At 40.9% G+C, this 15,960-nt stretch overlaps 1 protein-coding gene across 3 annotated transcripts in view; it reads left to right on the top strand.

The window, feature by feature from the left end:
- The window catches only part of LOC143034431 (intraflagellar transport protein 74 homolog), a 52,627-nt gene extending 38,124 nt beyond the window's left edge, over positions 1–14,503 (top strand). For all 3 annotated transcript variants that reach the window (XM_076200475.1, XM_076200476.1, XM_076200474.1), the window contains 3 exons: positions 7,574–7,697; positions 8,925–9,149; positions 11,718–14,503. In XM_076200475.1, the coding sequence (XP_076056590.1) occupies positions 7,574–7,697; positions 8,925–9,149; positions 11,718–11,930 (562 nt within the window). In that variant the 3' untranslated portion in view covers positions 11,931–14,503. The remainder of the gene's footprint in view (positions 1–7,573; positions 7,698–8,924; positions 9,150–11,717) is intronic.
- Positions 14,504–15,960: the final 1,457 nt, after the last annotated feature.

Here is a 15,960-nt window from a genome sequence, read left to right as displayed (position 1 = left end):
ACCTCCTGAATGACAGGTCATCCCTGCACCTTGTCCACTGCCCTGGGTCAGAAGCAGTGTCGCAAGACACAGCACATCCACAGCAAGGCCGCTTCATTAAATCGGCGACCCCCCTCTCTCTGTCCCTCCATTGCATAAAATGAGAGGACGGGGAGAAATCCCTTCGGGCTGCGTCAAATTTTGCTCACACATACTATCTCACCCCCCATCCACCCGCCCATTCCACCTCATGCTATCACAACATCATCCATATACAACCACTCTCCATTCACCCCTGTCTTCTGTCCTCTCCCGTCCTTCCTCAACAGACATTCCCCTCTTCCCCAAAGCCCCCTTCACCCCATCCATCCACCTCATCCTAGGACGTCCCTCATGTTCACTCCCTCCACATCTGCCTTCCACACCTCTTTTACTAGTCTTTCTTCACTCATTCTTTCCATGTGTCCAAACCATCCTAATATTCTTTCATCAACCCTATCTCCCAGCTCCCTTTCCACCCCCGTTCTCCTCCTCACCACCTCATTTCTCACTATCTAGCCTAGTAACCCCCATCATACTTCTCAGACACCTCATCTCAAACACATTCAAACTCCTCTCTTCTTCTCTTATGTTCCATGTTTCTGCCCCATACAGTGCTGTTGGCACAATCACTCCTTCATACAGTCTCCTCTTAGCATCCATTCCCAAATGTCTATTCCTCATTACACTCTTTAATCCACCAAGGCATTTACTCGCTTCTCTCAATCTACATTCTACCTCCACTTTCACTCCACCTTTCCCTGCCACATTTGCACCCAAATATCTAAAACTATCCACTTCCTCCAGTCGCTCTCCCTTAATGCTCACTTCCAGTCTACTGCCACTTTCACCCCTTGTACATCTCATCACCTTACTTTTACCCACATTTATCTTTAGCTTTCTTCTATCACATACTCTCCCAATCTCTGCCACCAACTTCCTCAATCCCTCCTCCGATCCTGCCACAAGCGCAGTGTCGTCCGCAAACAACAACTGGCTCACCTCCCACTTTTCTCCATTTTCTTTAACCATCTCCAATCCCTTGCCCACTACCCTTGCATTTACCTCTCACACCACCCCATCCATGTATAAGTTGAACAGCCAGGGTGACATAACGCATCCTTGACGAAGTCCCACCTTTACCTCGAACCACTCACTCTCTCCATTATATATATATACATACATACATATATATATATACATATATACATATATATATATATATATATATATATACAGTGGCCGCGAAAAGTTTGGGCGCAAAATTATAGGCGCCCCAACTTTCCCCTAAACTCAAAACATGCGAAAAATACAACTTTCCACCCAAACTTTTCGCTATTTTTCAATGCTAGCGTTTGTACCCGTATTTAGCCGAGACAATACACACTATTTGGCAACTCTGTTTAGGCGCACTCGATGTCACATGGAGTCAGTTTCTAAACATCTCTCACGGAGAGTAGTCTTTTTTTTGCGGTGGTCTCTGTTTTTGTGCCTTGATATCTCCGTAATGGGAAGTGGTAAAGAGCTGGAAAGAAACACAGTTGTTACAATCATAACCCTCTATAAGGAGGGTTATAAGTGTAAAGATATTGCTACTCGTGTGGGAATTGGAGTGTGTCAAGTGCAAAAGTGGACCAACAAATTTCGAGACGAAGGAAGTGACATCATTCGTACTCCAAAGCATCGCTCTGGTCAGCCAAGGAAGATATCAAATCGTACTTCTACGGTTCTAACTGCCTCCTACGGTTATTAGGAGGCAGTTAGAACCGTAGAAGTACGATTTGATATCTTCCTTGGCTGACCAGAGCGATGCTTTGGAGTACGAATGATGTCACTTCCTTCGTCTCGAAATTTGTTGGTCCACTTTTGCACTTGACGCACTCCAATTCCCACACGAGTAGCAATATCTTTACACTTATAAACCTCCTTATAGAGGGTTATGATTGTAACAACTGTGTCTCTTTCCAGCTCTTTACCACTTCCCATTACGGAGATATCAAGGCACAAAAACAGAGACCACCGCAAAAAAAAGACTACTCTCCGTGAGAGATGTTTAGAAACTGACTCCATGTGACATTGAGTGCGCCTAAACAGAGTTGCCAAATAGTGTGTATTGTCTCGGCTAAATACGGGTACAAACGCTAGCATTGAAAAATAGCGAAAAGTTTGGATGGAAAGTTGTATTTTTCGCATGTTTTGTGTTTAGGGGAAAGTTGGGGTGCCTATAATTTTGCGCCCAAACTTTTCGCGGCCACTGTATGTATGTATGTATGTATGTATATATATATATATATATATATATATATATATATATATATATATATATATATATATATATATATATAAATATATATATATATTATTTTTTTTTTTTTTTTTTTTTTTATGTTTCATCCTAACACACATGCACACACAAACATGGTTCTACATCTAAAGCATACTCTTCTTCAAGGTGGTACATTAGAATCAACTAAGGCATAGGGCATAGATGAGCAATATGAAAAAATTGGATATAACAGAAAGAACAAACACATCCTAAATTAGAAAAAAAAAAAAATCATCCAATTAGCTGATATCCACAAGGCAGGATGCTTAATCATAGAAGAGTATCATCCTCACCCTTCTCATTCCCACCACATAAATACATATCACTCCTAAATTAAAGAAAAGATTTCACCTCAGTGAAAAAGACTAGTTCAGCTTGTTTGCTATGGCATTGGCAGTAATGGACCCATCTTCCAGAAATGTATATATATTCTTTAAACATCCACACACAAATATATTGACACTCAGATCACTAAAGAAGCTCTAAGAGAGACCACCAAACTCAGTACTCCACCCCCCCACACCCCAGATATAAGCACCACAAAAAGAATCCTTCTTGGAAGTGAGAACCACACTGACATGCTTGCATTCAAGACACCATTCAGCATTAAAACAATATCAAGACAGAATAGGCCTGGCCACAGATTCAAACTACCCTAGATGTAACCACCACACAGAAGACACAGGGCACTTCATTCTACAATACCCTACATTAACAATCCCCCAAAAGCAGTATTTGTTCCTTGAGTTACTTATGGGCCTGCCTAGTAACTGTTGCTGGTTACCTGGAAGTTGTGGGTCTCCTGCAAGAGAGGCCTGGGGCAATAGACTGACTGACTGACTGGATGGGCCATTCATATACAGAAATATCTGATTGAAAGTTTGGTTTCAGACCCTGAAAATCTTGTATCTCAACTCATCCAAGCTCCCACAATTTAGTGACAAACATTCTGCAGGAATAAAATGGGTGGGTGGACTGTGTACACTTAGACTTCTATGGAAGCTAGGAAAAGGGGGTGTTTCAAATACACCACACTGAAATTGATGGAAAATGCAGATGGAGACAACAATCAGGAAATTACTCCAAGTGAAAAGAAGTGACAAGTAGCATGCCACAAGGATTGAAACTGATACCTGTCATGTTTCTGATCTATATGAATAACTTAATCAGGGCATAGACTTCAATATAAGTGTATTTGCAAACAATGGGGAAATATTAAGACATGTGAAATATAAAGTACAGTACATCACAGCAAGGTATAATTGGAGTTTTTAGGGGTTGCCACTTAATCTCTAGACCATACCCAAAACCTCTCTTTTATCAATTTTTGCTATATTTCTTCCACTTAAGCAGAGCTGACATCCAGCCACTGCTCTTCTCTTACCATCCTTTGACATAGGAAGAAGTCCACACTGATACAATACAGACAACAGTTTTATACTTCTTCCTAGAGAGATCTATGGGAGAGCTTGAAGACTGTTTCTAACTGCAGCACTGAAGTTGCAGGTTTCATTGTAGAAACTCAAGGCACTAGTTATTATTATCATTGGTATTATACTATTGTTCATTTGTTAAACTGTTTGTACAGAATCCTTTTATGTCATCCATATCATTATTTCCATAAGTAGGTACATGGGATTTTTCCCTCCATCTTATGAGCTTTATGGCCACAGGACAATGCTATATAGCCACCAATGAGAGCTACCTGGCCCAGGATGTCAAAAACATGGTAAATATGACTGCTTTGGCTAAAGCTAAGCACCTTTTTTTTTTTTATTCAGTAGCATTACATTTGAAAACTGTGACACACAGGAAATAAACATCTATCTGTATATCAAAGGCTTCTTCCCCTTTATAAGAGAGATAGCCAGCCAAGGTATGCACTCATACCCATCCCATTCCCATCTGTCAACCTATTTGTTTCCTTTTCATCATAGCTTCTCATGGATGAAAGATCATCCCTGTCTCCTGCCCACTGCCCAGGTCATAAGCAAGGCAGCAAGACACAGCACATCCACAACAGGGCCAGCTACTTTGGTAACACAGTGACCCAACCTCAGGGTACATCAATTTATAGTCCATTCACAAACACTTTCCACCCACACTTATTCTTTGTTTTCTCCCTTCCCTATTGAGCAGGCATTTCCCTTTTATTCAAGGACCCTCTTCACCTCACCCATCTATCTCATTCTTGGTCCTTCCCTCTAGTTCATTCTAACCACCTCTGCCTTCCATACTATTTTTGATAATCTTTCCTCATTCATTATATTCATGTGCCCAAGCTGTTCCAATATTCTTACATCAACCCTAGCTGCCAGCTCCCTCTCCACACCCACTCTCCTCCTCCACCTATTTATTTCTCAACTTATCCATCCTTATAACCCTCACCATACTTCTAAAACACATGTAACAATTGAATTTTGGCTGGAGGATGAGGAAATAGAGCCAAGGAATGAATCACACAGGCAAAGGAGACTAAAAGACAAACTACTAGAATAGATGAGAGGATTTTTGAAGGAAAGATACATGAGGACAGTAGTAAAGTATGTCAAGATGGAGAGTAGTAACAAGTGTAGTTCCACAGGGTTCAGTGTTTGCACCAGCAACATTTCTTGTCTATGTCAATGACATAATGGAAGGAACAATAAGCTATGCCAACATGTTTGCAGATGATGCAAAAATCATGAGAAGAATGAAGAATAAGGAGGATAGTAGACTATTGCAAAAAGATCTAGACACTATTTTTGCATGGAGCCAAAAATGGGAAATGAAGTTCAATATAATAAAATGTAAAGTACTGGAGATGGGCAGTAGTGGGCAAAGACTATCCTTAAACTATTCCTTAGGAAGTGAACCCATTACAAAAGCAAAAGAGGAAAAAGATTTGGGAGTGTTGATAAAAGACAACCTGTCACCTGACAGACATATAAGCAGGATTGTGGGAGAGACATATGGACTACTGCAGAAGATCAGAGTAGTGTTTCTCCATATGGATGAAGATATGATGAAAAAACTCATAGAAACCCTGATCCATCCGAGACTAACATATGTCAGTGGTATGGTCCCCGCATAGAGTAAGGGATATAAGCAAGATCAAGAGAATACAAAGGGCAACAACCAAACTGGTCCCCAGCCTGGCAGTTAAACCATAGGAGGAAAAACTAAAACCATTGGGTTTGCCAACCTTGAAAGATTAAAGAAAAAGAGGTGATATGATTACAGTATTTGGGTCACTAAAAGGGATAGATTTCATTGACAGATGAGATCTTTTGATGAAAGATAAGAGAGATTTAAGAGGTCATGGGAATAAATTAAGAAAGACCACACATCTAAAGGATGTGAAGAAATAGTTTTCCATATAGATGCATGAATAATTGGAATAGCTTCAGAAGTGATATAGCCCAAGCTCAAACAATACATGAGTTCAAATCTAAAGATGATAATTGGAAATCAGTGATATAGATTAAGGTGGAACTGTTCATGAATTTGACACTATGTATGATATAAATAATTAGAGAATAGATGGGATCCAATGAGCATTGCTCCTTTACTGTATACCACAATTAGGTAAATACAAATTTACTCAAGGAATAATATCCCACTCTTTTCCTCCTATTTTCCTCCACTCTCAGTTTTCCTGCTAGTAAAAAATAATTTTACACCACTCTCTCCCTTGAAAACATGAATATCAAGAAACCTTCCTCTCCTTTCTTTGGCTACCACTACATAGTCCATCAGTGCCCTATCAAGGACTCTTTCAGCCACTACCCTCCCTATCAAGGACTCTTTCAGCCACTACCCTTTCCCATGTATACTGATGCTTGGCTGTCTTCTTAAGCAGAGTTTGCTAACATCAACTCTTTTTCAAAACACATCTCCAACATTGTCTCTCCACAATAATTCTTACCTGACACCACAAACTTCCTCACTACTCCATCTGTTGGGTCATCCCCACCTCTAGCATTAAGATCTCCCAACACCTCTACATTCATATTCCCCCAAAAAAAACTCTAAACACTTACTTAAACCTATCCAAAAAGCCCTTCTTTTCTCTTCATTTTTTCCGTACCATGTTATGCATTCTCGAAAGCCCATATCTACTGTCTCAGTTTCCCCTTCGCCCAAAATCTTGAAGATACTTCCCTCCACTCCAGCATGTGCTCTCTTACTTCATCAGAGCTACTCCTTTCCTCCCTTGCTCCCTCCTCACTCCCAACATTATCCCCACTACACTCCCAAGCTCAAAATCACCATTTCCTTTCAACTTAGTTTCACATAAGATTAACACATCCATACAAACATACTGCCAATACCATCCCTTTTACTCTAATCTATACCACAACCACACTCACTTAATCATTCATATTTTAGGGTTCTGGTTTGAGTTCTTCTCTCAGACCCTCTTATGGCTTGACTTTTTGTAGGTTGAACCTACAGAAAGTAAGATCCCTAGTCCCACTACTTTGTCCCACTTTGTTGTATTTTATTACTTGCAGCAATGGGAACAAGAAGAAGTAGACTCATAGAGGTGATAAAAGACAGTCGTAGTACAAAAGTAGCCCCATTGCTCTTTGAGTAGATATTTTACTCTGACATCAACAAGTGATGTGTGGCTTCAGTCCATAGGGTTGACCTAAAATAGTCCTTAAAGCATTGGCCTCATGTTACCATGCAATCACTACTTAATTATAACATGCAGTCTGTACTCCGGTATGAAAAAATTAATATGACATATCTTTTCTTGGGACCAATTATGGGTACCTGCAAGTGGTGGTCTTGTGAGATGTATATCAGAATCATCTCCCTGCCATCTCTCTTCAAAAATTGTCAATATTTTCACCACGACATGGATGTGCAGGACTGAAGGGCTAATACTCTTCTTTCGACCAGGCCCAGGATCTCTGTCAACATTGACTGTATTTCTTTTACCCTTTTACATGAGAAGAGCTGACAGCTAGAGACTGCTTCCCTTCTCCAACCACTACAAGCAATACAGAAACAGTCCTACACTGATAGAATACAAGCAGCAATTCAGTGATACTTCCCAGAAAGATCTATAAGAGGGCTCGGTAACTGGCTGGTGTGGGGCTGTGGATTTGCAGTTGATGAAATTTGAGGGGTCAATTACTAGAGCAGCATTGTTATTGTTTTGATGTAGTAGAGGATAATATCAAAACTTTTTCTCTCACACACATTTGGCTATACATTCCTTTTCTCTTATTTTCTCAGCATGCGAGACTTCCATGTGATGCGTGATGACCTGGCATTCAAGGAGGGTGAGCTTGAAAAGTCCAAGTATACTGAGGAAGGGCTCAGACAAGAGCATCTCAATCTGCAGTCCAACCTTCAGAAGGTGAGTTGAAGAATGTCTGCCACATAATATTTTATTTTCCAGGTGTGAGATGAATCCTTCAAAACCATGGTGTAGGTTTATGAAGTGGGAAGTCCCTGATGATTTTATTCAACATAGACTGAGGTCATATTTGATTGAGACCTTGTTTAAACCATGGTGTGACCCTTACCTAAGGAAAGTTATCTGGTCTATGTGGAACAAACTGAATGAGGAAACATTGAGTGCAAAAACTATACAAGAATTTAAGGTCAAACTGGATGCTGAAAGATACAAAAGTGGGTCACTATGAGCATAAGTCTCTTCCCATAAAATACAACTAGGTAAATACAAAATATTTGTATAGAGTACCACAATACTAAAAGGTTAGTGTATCATATTTTCTAGAAAAGACATTCTTTTAGATATGCAGCAAGGCTAGTTAGGCAGGTCTTTCCCACTTGTCTTTCAGTTGTGACCACAGTCATATGCATACCAAAGGCCTTTTCCCTTTTATAAAAGGATGGTTTAGTCAGAACACACACCCACATTTTAGATAAAACCCATTTGATCACCCCTCTTATTTCAGCACCTCAGGTGTGAAGGGTTACTCTGTCCCATGCTGCACTGGTTGGGTGGGTGACCCTTACACCCGAAGGTGCTGAGATGGGAGGAATGTATGAATAGGTTTTATTTGTTAATGCTTTGACTTGGCCCTCTCCCTTGCAAGAGGAAAAGGTCCTTAACCTCTTTCATATGATGACTCCTGCATAAGCGTCCACATTTGTGAATTGGTACCATGTTTGCCCTTTTCCAATCAAGCAGTACAGTACCTTCACTCAATGAACAAATAATAGGATTGTGAAGACACTAGCTCCTCCTTGCTCCCATGCCCCATGTTGAAGACTTAGAGTGTGGGGGATGCTAATCAGTGAAGGCATCACATGGAATTATTTACATTTTTGTTGTGATGGCTAATCCCAGTTAGCTGTTTGTGGTGCTGGTTCCTGCCTATTTCACTGTTGAGTGACAGCAGACAAGAAAACAATACTCACATATTCAAATCTAGGCTGTACCCAGTAAGTAGTTGTCAATGAATAGATCATAAAACGTATAGAAAATATAGATCAAGGAAATCTGTTTAGGCAGTGAATGAGATAAGGTAGTATTAGACTGACTACAAGTGTATTTTCAGTAAATATTGTTTTGTATATAATGTGATAAGATTAGAAATGTTTTTTATCCCCACAGATTGAAGCCCTAGAGCTAAAGGTACAGAAGGAGTTGGTTGATCTGAAAGAGAATGTTGCAAAAATGGAGACAGAAATTATCGAGTACTCTGACCTGGATGCACTGAAGAGAAGGGCAGAGGAAAAGAGGAAGAACCTTGCAGAGGAGAGAGATGACCTGGATCAAAGGAAGACCTCTGTCAGCCAGGCATCCAAGGAAATCAAGACCACAGTAGACGCTCTGAAAGTGAGGATGTGGAAGGGAAGGGGTTCAAGGAAGAGAAGGATGGGATTGTAGTTAGGAGTCAGTTAGAAAACCATTCATATTTGCTGATGTATCAGTTAATTGACCGTTTACCCCAGATCTTTCTAGCAGGATAATTTTTTTTTTTTTTTTTTTTTTTTTTTTTTTTTTCTGGATGGTCATCTCAATGCAGTTGTGATAATGCAGTTCTTGCTTGTTGAGAGTTGAGAATTGATGGAGAAACAGGAAAGGGACAGAAGGCAGGGAGGTGCTTAGAGTAAATTGCTTAAATAAGAAAGAAAAGGAGTACAAGAAGAAGCTGAGGGAAAAGTGGAAGGGAATGAAGGATAGAGTAGAACTAGGAGTGGAGGAGGAATGGGGATGGTTCAAGGAGGAAGTCACAAGGTGTGCAAAGTTGATGTGTGGAACAAGGGAGATGGGAGGAAACAGAAGGAAGGGTAGTGAGTGGTGGGATGATGAAGCAAAGAAGGCTGTAGAAGAGAAGAAGCCAGCATTCACAGTTTGGTTGCAAAATAGGATGAGAAAATCATATGAGTGGTACAGTGAGACCTCTCATTAACGGACATTAATTAGCTGTGTTTGTGGTGTTTTTGCTGTGTTTTTTGTGTTTTTGGTGCTGTTGTATAGTGCGTGCAATCACTATGCCACCCAAAAACCACTCCAAATCAACGGATTATTCGCATCAACGGACACCGTTACCCCCCTTTTGCAGATGGAGAGATGATAATGGAAGAGACAATAAGAGGAAGATGGGCAGAGTATTTTAGGGAGTTGTTAAATGTAAAGGAGGATAGGGAGGGAAAGGTAGTTGCAGTGGGAAGCACTAAGAAAATGACAGTGATGAATGAGGAAAATGGAGGAGAAATAAGGAAAGATGAGGTGAAAGCAGCTATTAGAATAATTAGAGCAGGTAAGGCACCTGGGTTAGATGGGTGTCATGCAGAATGTCTAAAAAAAAAGGGAGATTCAGTAATGGTGGACTGGCTGGTGAGGTTTAATGTTTGTCTAAAAGAGGGTAGAGTGCCAGAAGACTGGAGGAATGCCTGTATAGTTCCACTTTACAAGGGAAAAGGGGACAAGTGTGAGTGTAGTAGTTTCAGAGGGATCAGTTTGTTGAGTGTAGTTGGGAAGGCTTATGGGAGGGTTTTGATTGAGAGGATTAGGAGAGAAACAGAGGGAGTAATTGGTGAGGAACCATGTGGGTTTAGGACAGGTAGGTGTTATATTGCCTTGGGTGTTCAATTTATACATGGATGGGGTGTTGCAAAAGATAAATGCAAGGATAATGGGCAGGATCAGAGGAGATGTGTGGAAGAAGAAAATTTAAAATATATGTGAGTAAAGGTAAGATGATGAGATGTACAAAGGGAGAAAGTGGCAGCAAATTGGAAATGAGTATTAAGGGAGAGAGACTGGAGGAAGTGGATAGCTTTAGATACTTTAGTGTGAATGTGGCAGGAAGGGGAGGAATGGAGGTAGAATGTAGATTGAGAGAAGCAAGTAAATGCCTTGGGGGATTAAGAAGTGTAATGAGAAATAGACATTTCAGAATGGGTGCTAAGAGGAGACTGTATGAAGGAGTGATTGTGCTGACAGGCCTATATGGGACAGAAACATGGAACATAGAGGAAGAGAGGAGTTTGAATGTGTCTCAGATGAAATGCCTGAGAAGTATAGTAGGGGTTACTAGGCTGGATGGAGTGAGGATGAGAGCAGGGTTGGAAAGGGAGTTGGAAGATAAGGTTGATAAAAGAGTATTGGGATGGTTTGGACACATGGAAAGAATGAGGAAAGAAAGATTAGTAAAAGAGGTGTGGAAGGCAGAGGTGGAAAGAGTGAACATGAGGGGTTAACCAAGGATGTGATGGATGGATGGGGTAAAAGGAGCTTTGGGAAAGAGGGGAATGTCTGTTTAGGAAGGAAGGGAAAAGACAGAAAATAGTGGTGAGTGGAGAATGATTGTGTATGGATGATGCTGTGATGCATAGAAGGAAGTGGGTGGGGGATGGGGGGTGAGGGAGTATGTGTGAAAGATATTTTCACGCAGCCCAAAGGGATTTCTCCCTCTCACCTCTTTTTCTGCATGAGGGGACAGAGGTGGGGGGGTCACTGATTAAATGAAGTGGCCTTGCTGTGGATGTGCTGTGTCTTGCTACATTGCTTCTGACCCAGGGCAATGGGCGAGATGCAGGGATGACCTGTCATCCAGGAGGAGCCAAGATAAAAGGGAGGGAGGGGGGTGAATGGGAGTGGAGTATGTGGGGATGGAATGGGTGGGAGTGGATTTTATGCCTTTGTTTTTTGGCTACTTCCCTTGTAAGGGGGAAAAAGCCGTTGGTATATGTAGTACATATACATATATATATGTGTGTGTGTGTGTGTACACACACAGATTATCATGAGGGGGTGTGCTTTGACTCTGTTGTAGTTTAACATTCTAGATTTGTTTAGACTTGGACTTACTAGATTCCATCTGTTCAATTTCATATCACAAATGAAGTTGTAAATATTTTATAAATCACACATTTCTTCTCTTCTTTTCACATACAGTTGCAGCTGAATGAGAATGAGACTTTCACACAACTGGTCAACCTGGAGAAAAAATGGGCTCATCTGGAGCAGAGTAACTTTACACTAAAAGAGTTTGTAGCACAGCGGAAGGCAGAATCAAACTTCCTACCTCTGAAGAATCAGGCCATGAAACAAGTTTATGAGTATAACAAACTATTGCAAGATGTTTTGCAAAGTGGAGGTGTAATGTAGTGTGAACACTAAGGAAGTATATGGTGTTTATGATGATAGTCCTTATTGTCCTGACTTTCACTGGCTGTGAACCGTCAGCCCCCACATTCACCGGTAACAGTTCTCATGCACTCCCATTGATTTCTCTGGGAAGAAATTCATTGGTTGTTGTATCTCCTAATGTGATATAGCACTGTTTTATGCAGTCAGTACTTTTGTGATTTTGGAGTTAGTTTCTCCTTACTTGCTTTGAATCCTATTTTGAGGTCTTGCACCCGTCCACGTTCTATCTCCTACCTTAGAAGATGGAGGCAAGAATTCAGAGTGGGATTAGAAAACAAGTTAAAGGGAAACCTGCTGTTGCCACACCACATCAAAGTGGTGCCCCTGGGTTACTTTCCTATTCATTTGGTGTCAAGAGTGAGGAAGCAATATATTTGGATACTGTCAATATTCTCTTCCACTAACAGTAAATTCCATCTAGTAAATCCTCCAGTGATGGTACACAATGTTGGATGCAGATGGCTATTTCTGGAAGCCCTTCATCACAACCTACATAGCAAACAATGTATGACCATTGGCTACTCTGTTGTAAGATTAGGGAGTAACACAGCTTGGCAGTAGCCTTCACAACTGAATAACCCTATTCAAGATATACTTTTGTCACCTCACATAGAGAAGGGGAGAGGGTGGAGGGAAGTTGAGTATGATAGGGATGGAATGGGTGGGAGTGGTTTTTATGCCTTGGTTTTTTGGCTTCCTCCCTTATAAGGGTGAAAAAAGCCTTTGGTATATGTATATGTACATAGGAAAATGGCTAGAAAAAATGCCATAAACACAGCCTACCTAGACTTTATCTGGTTGGGGAGCCTCTCCCAGCAAGGTCACCTATAGCATGACACAATGTGGAATAGCTTAGAAGGTGATATACCCCAAGCTCAAACAATACACGAGTTCAAATCTAAATATGATAATTGGAAATCATGGATATGGATTAAGTCAGAACTCTACATGAAAATAGGTCTAGGTCTGTCCTTTTGGAGTCATTGTATCTTATCTTTGTATTTTTGCACAAGTACAGGCTTAGAGTGCTTTATACTCTATTGTTGGGAGACATTCTTTGTCTGCAGAACTTGTTCCTACCCTGAATATTACAGAGTTTTGTATTTCTTCATATTGTCTGTGAATTCTCCTGGAAATAAGAGTATAGTGTAACTTTTCCCAAATGAGCTACATTATGTGAAATATTTTTTTCTTCTCTGCCAACCAGTATGACATAACAAAATTTCACCAGTAATATTCCTCATAGTGTGGCTGAAAGGCTAAAAAAGAAAAGGTAGATATTAAAATTCTATCAAAATCATCTTTTGATTTTGTGTTTTTAGTGATGCTGGTGGCGTAATCAAAGAGAGTCTCGTATCTGCCTAGATGCAGGTTTGAATTCTGCACTTCTTTCCAGTTCCCAACAGTGACTGTTACCTGCCCCAGCAGTCCAAGCACATAGGGCCAAGGTGATGGCTACAGTTACAGCTACACACCTTCTGGTGTAGAGTTATCACCAATACCTGATGATGATATGGTTTAATGTCACAAACTCCCCCTTATCAGAAGGCTAAGATGATGCCCCTCACAGAAGACTTTGTAGTGAGGAATTTAATGAACCATACCCTTGGTTCAACTTCACCAGTGGCAGGATTCAAACCACCATCCCCTCAACCTTTACTGCAAGTAACGACACCCTAACCTGCTCACCAATACCTACAGACCAGAATCATTCATCATTCTTTTATGATCAAAGACTGAACTCCACTCAAAAAATTCTTTTCACTTTAAACTTCTACATACATATACCAAAGCTTTCTTCCCCTTACAAGGGAGGTAGCCAAAAAGGAAAAGGCATAAAATCATTCCCACCCATTCCATCCCTGAATACACTCCACACCCCTCCACCCTCCCTCTTATCTTAGCACCTCCTGGATGACGGGTCATCCCTGCACCTTGTCCACTGCCCTGGGTCAGAAGCAGTGTCGCAAGACACAGCACATCCACAGCAAGGCCGCTTCATTAAATTGGGGACCCCCCCCTCTTCTACCCCGCCCATATACTATCCTCATCAAACCTCTCCTTCACTGTCTCTGTGACTCCACCTTTTCAGGAGAGTATTGCCCTCAAGGCTAAAAACACTGGCTATGGGTTACAAAATACAAATCCTGTCTGTCTTTTTGCAGTGTTATCTTTGTATTTTTGTGCTGGTACAGTTTTATAGTGCCATAGTAGGAAGTCATTCCTTGTCTACAGGACTTGTTCCTACCGAGAATATCACAAAACTATGTATAAGAGGGAGGGTGGAGGGGTGTGGAGTGTATTCAGGGATGGAATGGGTGGGAATGATTTTATGCCTTTTTCTTTTTGGCTACCCCCCTTGTAAGGGGGAAAAAGCCTTGGTATATGTATGGATGTATGTATTTATTCTTATTACCTGTGAATCACATTGAAATAAGAGTTGTGTAACTTCTTTCCTAATGAATTACATCATGTGAAATATTTTTTTTCTATATTCTGTAGAGTGTTATGGTTGAAAAGTTAGAAAAAAAATGGACATTAAAGTTTATGAACTTTATCTTTGGATTTTATTCTAGATTTACCTTTGTGCTTACTGTGTTGACACTTTAATATATTTGTTCTTACCTCTGCTGCTTACCACAAAAGTTGAATTTTAATATATACTTGTATTGTAAGAAAATATATATATTTAGGAACTCAATAGAAAAAGGAGCAGAGTTTATGACTGCAGGCATTTTGCTTGAGTTTAAGGGGACCCCCCAGAGCCAGATTTATGAAAAAATCGAGAAAAAAATTGCATTAATACGTAGTGAGGACCTCGCTCTAGACGCTGGTAAAGCGTTTTTAACGTACCGCAATTTTTAAAGGGTTTAAAGGGCCTAACCTCCCTCCCCCGGCAGCCACGTGCTGCGCACGACCATTGTTTACATACATTTTGACCATAAAAATACATTTTTTTTTTTTTTTGCGTTTGATGCACTTACAATGTTTTCTTTTACGTCTGGCATGCACGTGAGTATGTGGTGAGGAAGTTTAGCCCGCAGCCCCGTACGAGTCGGCGACTCGGCAGTCGGCAGACCCGGCACAACTGGCAGTGGCTTGATATAGGCTTACAAAATGAAAAACATATATACGCTAGCTTGACGCGTTCACTAATTTGCCGTGTGAAATTCGCATCTATTTTTCAGTGAAGAGAAATTTTAAGATATTAGCCATGCCTAAGCTATGCAAACAAAAGGCACACTTGCAGAAGATAAGACCGTCTACATTAGCAACTCAAGGGGAGAAAGAAAGAACCCCAGCATCAACTTTATCACCACAACCAGTACTCCCTCCAGCTGCCCTCTCCCACATCCTCAGCACCTGATCCTCTGTCCTCTACACCTATATCAGACACGTTGTCTCTACGCAAACAACTGTTTGCTAACAAGTTCCCTGCACCTCCCACAAATGATGACCACACTATCATCATCTCACTGCACAAGCTACAGGAATTTGCTTCGCATGTAATGTGCCGTGAGTGCGGAGGGAATGTGAAGGTCACTGCCTCGACAAGTTGTTTTGATTCGACACTGCAGGTCATCTGTGAAGAATGCAGTGAAGGAGCCACCGTGAATCACATAAACCTTTGTTGAAGGAGGGCAAGCAATTACAGAAAAAAAACTAGCTTTGTGTACGAGTCACTAAACAGCTTGGGAAACTCCGGACTAAATAGGATATCTGGAGTCTTGGGAGTTGCTCCGTTTAGCAAGGGCAAGTATTTCAGGTACACGAAGTTCCTTAATGAGAAACAGACGAAGTACCGTAATGAGAAAGAGCCGGTTCCAACACCAGGAAGGAAACCCAAGAAAAGAGAGAGAGCCGAGTCCCAGTAGTCAGACTACCTTGCTGGGTCATTTTAGACTAAGAACTCAAACTTTGCGACAAAGAGTAAGGTGGCGCCTTATGAGACCCTCACTTTGAGTGAATAATATCTTGCAGTGTAGGA

The sequence above is a fragment of the Oratosquilla oratoria genome, chromosome 17, assembly GCF_046742065.1.
Source record: "Oratosquilla oratoria isolate Oo_2021 chromosome 17, ASM4674206v1, whole genome shotgun sequence".
Classification (NCBI taxonomy): domain Eukaryota; kingdom Metazoa; phylum Arthropoda; class Malacostraca; order Stomatopoda; family Squillidae; genus Oratosquilla; species Oratosquilla oratoria.
This window is presented reverse-complemented; position numbering and strand designations above follow the sequence as displayed.